This window comes from Cupressus sempervirens, chromosome 7 (assembly GCF_028749045.1).
Source record: "Cupressus sempervirens isolate cs-2001-9-10 chromosome 7, ASM2874904v1, whole genome shotgun sequence".
NCBI lineage: Eukaryota > Viridiplantae > Streptophyta > Pinopsida > Cupressales > Cupressaceae > Cupressus > Cupressus sempervirens.
In genome coordinates this window covers 259,870,288-259,879,474 of record NC_143124.1, presented here as the reverse complement: position 1 = coordinate 259,879,474, position 9,187 = coordinate 259,870,288, and the positions used below count along the sequence as shown (strand labels likewise).

Here is a 9,187-nt window from a genome sequence, read left to right as displayed (position 1 = left end):
AACGATGTAGGCATGTGTTTGAGAATATACATAAAGGCAAAGTAAATGAAAAATCTAAATGGCAGCACATAGTAGTAGCAAACATCTGACTTTCCACTAAGTATGTTCCCCTTCAGTAGTATTTAAAATGGGGTCAGCACATACGTTTAATTTATGTTGGCGAATCCTTGATTTTTATATCAAACTCAAATGGATGATCTACTATCAACAATTTCCCGTGTTTACATCAGTACAAGGAACACGCGTTATCATCTGCCTTAACAGCGTATTTGTAGGACTTTATTATGAGCCAAGTCATGTCCTATTATGAACAATTTTATTCCGTTCATATGATTAGGGTACCAAATGATGTACTCATATAACCAGAAACTAAGAACTAACCATTAACATGTACTTCATATTTTATTAATTTCCCAAAATTGTATTTCCACTGTAGCATTGATCATGACAGTCACTATCGCTCTAGATTTTGAGTAAAATACTACTTTCACGAGGAATATGGTACAAGATAATTATAATTACAAGAAGGTGACCCATTCAATGTATGATATAGGCAATGCTGTTAATAGTTATAATTCACTTATTATATGTATCGTTGCAGTGCAGGCCTCTGACTTTCTCCATACACCACAAGGATCTATCCACCTATAATCTACATTGGCTACACCAACTCCTGGTATCAACAGATCTGAAGGTCACTTCAGGCAAAGGGCGTTTGCAGATAGATGCCAATCTCTTCATTGATCCTAATCAATACCAAGAAAATGGCATCAATAATTCTGCACTATGCATATCTGTCAGTAAGGAAACAGCAATTAAAAAATAAATATCCAGTAAGTCAATACCTTGGAGACATCTGATATAGAATTAATTGCAGGATCAGAATTGCCTTCAGAAGATGCTTCTAAAATTCTAGCTTCTGATCTTTCATTAGAGTACCTGTGAATCATGAATTCATTTAGCAGTGGTTTTAAATCATATAATTAACATGAGTAATCAAGACCATAATTTCCATTACTTCAACAACTGAAACTAGAAGCTTACATAGATAGAATGGTCACCCAGATGAGTTCAACACAATCCACCCATAGCAGCCTCTGCTCCACAGGTACAACACCATATGTAATCACGTGTGCAAAAGGCCACAGCTTCCACCCTGCCTGTCAAAGAAACACAATATTCTCAGCTAAAATTTGATCAACAAAAATAAATGTTTATCATTGCATCGTAAGTTATCAGACATAAGATGAAACAGTGATCTACCATAATCAAGATATCTGTCTAGCATAGGAAAAGCATGCCAAAAAATGAAATAAACTTCACAAGAACGAATGCTCAGTAAAATTAGTGAATACATTATGTGACAAAGATTATGACTTACTGTCAAAAGAGGCCAAAATGTCGTCCTTAATTCATTGAATATATTAACCGGTGATTCAAAACGCAGCAAACCCAAGACTGCGAAATAAGTACTGTTCCAAATTGCTGCCCAGATAGTTTGATCAAAGGCCACTTTTGCAGGCACCACCCACCAATCCTGGAAAGGAAATAGAGCCTGCATGCCCATATTTGTTTGTCAGACCCTTTTTGCAAGGAACTCAAAAATCATTCAAATTAAACAAGTATGAACTGTAAGAGACTAAGAAAGAGGGACAGCTGTTACCTCACAAAGATGATAGTAATAATGAGACAAAGAACCATGAAGACTAAATCCAACAAGACCAGATCTGAACATCCGGGTTCGATCAAATTCAAAAATTGGTTTGCCTTCATAGCACTGTCAAGTCAACAGCATAAGCATTATTTTGTGTCTAGAGTGTCATCAATGTTTTTAAATGTATAATGAAATGGTTGTAAGTATGCATTTCTGCCACATGCAAATGATTTTGAGATACAGACCTGTGCAATCCAATCTCCCAAGGAATAGACAGCACCACTTATCACCATCTTTGCCAAAACAGGATTGGTTTTCAAGGCCTCTTCATATGCAGTCCAGTTATGCACAGGAGCATATCTGACAATCTCATAGAGGGTCCATCCCTGAAAACAAAAGCACCATTTCAGTTTGACTATTGAATATATACAAATCTAATGATGAAAGAAAAGAAGACCATCATACACACTCTGATTTTGAGGTATAGAAGAGCAAATACAAGTTGAAAAGCCAATAAAAAATATAAAAGACAAACCACAATTCAGGAAAGTACAAAAAGAAAAGCAAGATAATTATCAGACCACTGAAAAGTTTTCAATATTTTAGATAAGACATTAATAGTTTCTTAGTGCAACATTATGTCAAAAAGACAGTGTAGTAAAAAATAATTTCAAAAGCCCCCAAAAAGCTCTAAAGCTCTTAATGCCATAATTGCCATTGCTAATTGATCAAGAACAGTAAATAATCTATTAACATTGGCAGCATTGAGATCATGAAACATTTCTCAACAACTTAAACATGTCTAAGCAAGCATAAAATATTAATCAAGGTCCAAATGAATGCACTGAATTGCCATAGAAAATGAAATTATATTGTTTGAATGATTTTTCATTTCACTTCAAGTCAATCTCAGCTCCAGGATATATTATGCATCACAAAAATGCTTAAGAAAGAGTACAATCTTAAATGTTAGTTTATAAACAACCATATACTCATATGAAATACAGAAAGTGTCATGAATGCAACAAAGTATACTTTATTAACCTCCCTGGAAGAAAGATAGAGACCTGAGGTACCATGGAGGACTGAAAACATGGAGAGCTAAGACTGAACAAAAATCCTCTTTATCCCTTCATGGTAAAAAGAGAAGCTCAATGTGATAGGTGAACCGTGAAGTAATGGGAGGAACAATACTGAATCCTGCATGTAATTGTGCACACACATATACAATTGTCTCATCTAAAGAGACACTTCTAAATACATAATAATCAATTATCCCAAAGCTTCATTCATTGAGGCCAGGCCAAGTGGAGGGCAAGGGGCACTCGGTGAACTGGAAAATTGAATTCAATCTCTAATGGGCTCACCTGAGAAACCCCAATGAGGTAAAGCAGGTCTGTGCAGGACTTTGCCTAAGATAAAATTGGTGCCTGTACTATCTCTAGGTTCCTCCAGCACAAAATGAACCCCAATGTTCCCAACTCCTAAACACCCAAACTACATGAATATCCCACCATGTTGCCATTGTGAATCAAGGAAGCTATACAAACAATGAAATAGGCTGAAAAACCATCCAACATCTATATCTCCAAAAAAAAACTAGACTACTAACTTCACATAGACAATGAAAATAGAATAAAGCGGAAAAAGGTACTGAGAACAGGAATATAATTATACACTGGTGCTTAAAAGAAATCTTCTTCAGGTAAACTTAAAATACCTAAAAACTGAAATGGTAGTGATCTATAAACTTAAGCACTGACATACAATATTGAGAAAGAATTACTAACAAATAAGACAGTTGGACCCTATTCCCAAAAAACTAATTTAAGAATATAAAGTCAGAGGTTATATAAGAAAATATACTGAAAATAACAGGCACAATCAAACTTGAGAAGAAACTATATCATCAAAAATATAAACACGTATACCAAACCAAAATATATATATAAACATGTATTAAAGGAGTTTCATAAGTCCCACTCCATAGGAAATAAGAATTAGGAAATGCTATTTTATTAAAAACTAAAGAAGCAACAAGATGTTAAGATCAGATATCCAGAGTAATCATTGAACATGGTGGGACAGGCATTAAAGGATAGAAAGAACAAGGGCAAAATGAATAAGTTGATAAACCAAGAAAATTCCAGCTGAAGAAAACTAATTGATTAAGTTCATACAAAAGCGCCTAACCCTAAACATGATTTAAATGAGGTTGTAATCAAAGATAATGACAGAAAATAATCACACATATAAGATAAACATTACTAAGACACAAGACCTAACATGCAAAGAAGGGTAGACGACAAATTCCAACAGGTGTAAGTAACAAACTAGTTGAAGTTGTACAAATGCACCAATACCCAAACATGGAGAAAAATGACCTCACAACAAAGAGATAAATTTCATAGATATCTGACTGTTAAAATTGACGTACAAATGAGCCAAAGCTGAACCAAAATAAGGAGCTTAAAAAAACTACTGGTTGCAGAGAGCTTGTGGCACAATAGTGGTGCAACCGAACATGCACATGGGAGGCCCTGAGTTTGAGTTTTAGCTAAACCGTACAAAATAATGCTGAGCACAGAAAAAGTAGCACGGTATTAGAACCAACTAGAAGTCCTACACAACAAATGTTCGCTAAGGTGGCGTGTTAAACAATAAGCCAGAAACTAGTAAAATGTTACCCAAAAAAGTACTGGTCACAAACAGTAGCTCAATGCTAGAGCAAACCAGGATGCAAATGTGAGATACTCAATTCAAATCCTTGCTGGTCCATGTAAAATAACATGGTAAGAGAGCAAAAGAAGTCTTTGAAGAAATTAATAATTTGTCAAAAAAACAAATAGAATGGACTTCAAAAACAAGGTTATGGAAAGAGGGATGGTTACATTCAAGGAACAGCAAAAGCTTCGAGTATATAAAATAGCTGTTTTGGAAATTCAACAGAAATATATAACATCAAAATTAAAACTGGTTAGACTTGAAAGCTTATCATTCACAAACTAAGTAATGGTGAAGATCACAATCCTGAAATATTAAAAATTGAAAAAATCCGATGTAAGCCGACAACATATTAGTGAGTGAGTACTTAGGGTCTTTAAAGCGATCTGTCATAATTGAAATCTACAAGAAGACATGAAGCTGTTGCCCAAGTGTCAATGACAAACAAATGTACACAGGAAAATCAGAAACCCATGATAAGCAAGGGAGTTTTAGAAAACACAAAGACCCACAAAACCAAATGCGCAAATTATGACTTTATGATACAAGGTTTTTGTTGTAGTTGTTTCCTTTCAGGTACAGCATGGTTCTGTTTTTCTGGACTCTGCCCAGTTTGGGTGGCTTCAGGACATGATTCCATTCTGTCCACCCTATTTGCGGATAGGCTGTAGTTATTTTCATTTTAAGTCATATATAGATCTCTCTCATCAAAAGAATGTTAAAGTTACAGCCATCTTTACACATTAATCTGCAAAAAATGGCAATAAACACTTCTTGTCCCAAGTTTTTCATCAGTAGTTGTGAAGTTTTCACAACCAAAACTCATTTTAAAACGTAGAGACCAGTACCCAGTCTCATAGAAGTGCTCAAAGAGAATATTAAAAGCAAACTCTAGAGGCGAGGAATTCAAAAACTAATGAAATTCAACGAAAATTTACAATTTCTACAAAATCAGCTCAACTCTTTTCAAAGCCGAGAGGAAACGAGGGCAATCAAAAAGCTTTGCCACACACATTCCAAATTACCCATCATTCATATAAAGGTCCAACACCTATGATTTTGCATTGCCACAGACTTTCCAAATTAACAATTATTCATAAAAATTCCAAATTAACCATCATTCCTACAAAGGTTCAACACCTATGGATTTAGCATTACCACAAACATTCCAAATTAACCATTATTCATATAAAGGTCCAACACCTATGGATTTAAACATTTTTCATTATTCCAAATATGAAAATATTTAAATTCAGACAGGGCAGGCAAATCAACCCTCACATTTACCTCATTTAAAGAGTTAAACAAATATTTACAAGATCAAAACATAGAAATGGAAGATGAAATGAAAAACATGTACACTTACATGCCAGTAATCATGGTCTATGGTGAGCATTTTGGTGACAACAAATGTTCCAGCGGCAAAAACAATCATGGCATTAATAGTTCTATCAATCTGTTTGATCTCTTCTTCCTTTTCAATCTGAGGAACCTGAGAACCCGTTCCAATTTGCACTTGGGCACCCGCAGTTTCTAACTGAAAACGTCCTTCGGCATTGAATCCCCCCACTTGGTTTTTAGGCAGATCATCCTCCAGTTCATTAGCTATGAATACTCGCCCTTCTTGTTGGTCCACAACATCATTGCTCTGCACCGGAATAACATCAAGGTCTTCTGCCAATGACCTCCTTTCCCAATTTCTTGCAGCTTGCTTCCCATTCAGAAAACGATTTGTCAAACGCTCTTGAAAATTTCTGCACTCCTGACTTTTCCGTCTAGGCTTGGATAATATTATGGATGAATTAGAAAGTCCTTGAACAACAGGACTTGAATTGTAGGTCTTGGGATTTCTTGTAGTGTTCGCTATTCTTGTTATCCCCTGTACTGCTATATTTATAGACGCCATTGTAGGAGACAATAACTATAACAATTGCAGCTGAAAAACTTGATACTACTATCAATTCTAACCGAAATAGCAACACCCAATTGACAAATTGAATGAAAAAACGATCAGACTCAATTTAATTGCTATACTGAACAGCAAAAACGGCAAATATATCCCAAATCGTCAAATCCTGTGAGCAATTTTTAAGAGAAATGACTAATTTCAAATGAATGGCTACACCCAAAATGGATTTTCAAAGGCTGAAACAGGAGCAATGTAGCCCCTTTTACGACAGAAAGAATTGAAGCCCTAATATATAGGAATGGATGTCGAAGACATCGAGGTAAAAATTAGGTAGCATAAATCTGGATTTAATTGGGTGGTGAATTATATTGTCTAGATTTTTAGCCAATAATTAAAATGAGATTCGAAGATGTGTGGTAATGGTTGTGGGCGACGATTTCACAGTATTGCGATTTAATGAGTTGTGGCTGTGGAACTTGCCATGTGGAAATATTTACCTGCTGCATTTTCTTGTACACAAGACGGATATGCATTGTGTGGAGGATTGTACTCATCTAAGCACTAGATGTTCTCAACGGTCTTAAATACTTAGATTTCATTTCACTTTGGTAAAAAAATCATAAAAACATTACAGTTCATAAAAACTTGTTCATATATTATAAATTGTTATTTTATGTGTATATCATTCATGGATTGAATTTAATGGAATGCAAATATTTTCTTAATTTATATTTATTATTTGTGGATATAAGAATGGATACACAATAGTTTGTAGGTCGAATGTAGGATAGTTCTTTTATAAAGATAATTTTTAAATGTTAAATCTTATGAGTTTGAGAAATGTTGATCTGAAAAACTTATCTATTAATATTTATGAAATTAAAAGAAAAGATTGGAATTTGAATAACTAAAATTCTATATCAATATTATTATAATGAATATCTGAAACTCCATATCAATATTATTATAAATATATAATTTATAAAAAAATTTAAAAATATTATTTATAAATTTTAATCATTATTATGAAATATGAAACAAGAAACAAAAGGATATTTATATTAATAAATTATTTAGTATAATATATAATATCAATAAAAAAATTATTAAAATTTAGTATGTTTGGTGTTCATAACATTATCGTGTTTGTGAGGATGATCATAATCATAGAAGATTTATCTAGAAGCTCTCAAACATTCATAAATATTTGTTGAAATCACATAGATGTAGAAATAGAAATTTCATTCTAGTAAGATGTGAAAATTTTAGGTAGAAGACAAAGATTGTGTTGAATTTAATTGATATATTATTGAATATAAATTGGTTGTAGAAATCTCATTCTAGTAAGATCTGATAATTTGAGATAGAAGACAAAAGTCTAAATTTTAATTGATTTATCAAAATAAATTGGCTCTTAATCATTGAATATAATTTTTAATTTATGTTTATATTTTTTAATGGATTAGATTTAACCACCTTTAAAAATATTTTCTTAAACAATTATTTTTATTTGTGGACATGTGAAAGGATACATCATAGTTCATAAGTTGAATGAATGGTTAGCAAATCAGTGAATAAAAAACAACTTTTAAGTATCAAATTTGTGAGGTAGAACAACAAATATTGATCTTAATAAAGTGTCTATTATTATTTTTAAAATTGAAAAGTCAAATTTGAATGACTAAAATTGATATCAAAATATTTGTCATATTTCATATAATTTATTATTTAAAATACATAAATCAATATTATAAATTATTAATATACACAAAAAATTAAATTTAAAAAATAAATAGTATATTATCAAATAATATTATAAATATATAAATAATATATTTATTCAAAAGAAGAGAATAAATTTTGTTTTAATTTTTAGATAAATAAAATAAAAATACATGAATAATACAACAAAAAGGCTGAAGAATTTAAATAACTAATATTTAGTAACTAGAAAATGAAAAATATACCATACACAACTTGGATGGTAGGCGGGTAGGTTCCAAAAGCCATAAATGATGAACAACTCATGAAGAATTGAGAACAATCATTGGTCAACTTTATCCGCGAGCGGCAATTTTTGACCGCAAAATAACTTATCTAAACAACCTTTCCGAGCTGGACGGATAGATGTTCGAAATTTAAGACGAAATAGAATACGGCATTTCTGCAACTCATTTGGAAATAATCTTAAAATATACCCCAAAAAAATCAGTTGTAACATAATTGAAATCCAAGATTGACTTTTTCATATAAACTTCAAATTTGTTATTAAGGAAAATAAATGAATTGTATTTTTCCTTATAAACTACAAATTTGTTATTAAGAAAACTAAATGATTTTTAGTTTTAGAGTGGATAAATTTGATATATAATTCTATTTTTTATCTATTTATTTATTTAAATATAATTTTAGATTTGTTAGCCCGTTCATGGGTGTGTTGGGGTTAATTCAACCTTGAAAAGGGAAAAGGCGTTATGGACACCTTCAAAGAAGGGATGGATCAAAATTAATTTTCATGGGGCTACAAGGGGCAACCCAGGTGTATGAAGATGTGGATGTGTGGCAAGAGATAATAAAGGCAATAACATTGCATTTATAGCCAAAAGATCGTCAGACAGAACAAATAATATTGCAGAATGTTTAGCTACCAAGGAAGCTTTGGAATTAGGAGTAAAAATTGGAGGTCAACGAATACATTTGGAAGGTGATTCAAAAATCATCATCAATGGCATCAAGAAAGGAAAGATGGAAGCATGGCATTTGGATCTAAGCATTAGGCAAATCAAGGAGTTGTTGCTGGACTTTGAGGACATCAAAGTTTCTCATTGTTACAGGGAAGTGAATAAAGTGGCAAATCGGCTAGCCAACTTAGGTGCCAATTCAATATTGGGTCCTCAATA

General features: G+C 32.6%; 1 protein-coding gene across 1 annotated transcript; it reads right to left on the bottom strand.

Annotated features, from left to right (window-relative positions):
* Window positions 1–377: 377 nt before the first annotated feature.
* Window positions 378–6,551, bottom strand: LOC149546441 (uncharacterized). Its single transcript, XM_089791210.1, has 7 exons — window positions 5,745–6,551; window positions 1,900–2,040; window positions 1,664–1,777; window positions 1,382–1,555; window positions 1,045–1,160; window positions 846–939; window positions 378–746 (listed from the first exon to the last, which is right to left on the bottom strand). Exons 1-7 carry the CDS (start codon window positions 6,282–6,284, stop codon window positions 738–740), a joined length of 1,188 nt encoding a protein of 395 aa, XP_089647336.1. The 5' UTR covers window positions 6,285–6,551; the 3' UTR covers window positions 378–737.
* Between the last annotated feature and the right edge of the window lie 2,636 nt (window positions 6,552–9,187).

Bases quoted from the DNA above. Each gene is read 5' to 3' on its own strand.
- LOC149546441 (XM_089791210.1), bottom strand. From the start codon at position 6,284: ATGGCGTCTATAAATATAGCAGTACAGGGGATAACAAGAATAGCGAAC. The intron at 2,041-5,744 runs GTAAGTGTACAT...TTTTGTTTTCAG, and splicing joins TAGACCATGATTACTGGCAT to GGATGGACCCTCTATGAGAT. The intron at 940-1,044 runs GTAAGCTTCTAG...CATGATTCACAG, and splicing joins TGGGTGACCATTCTATCTAT to GTACTCTAATGAAAGATCAG.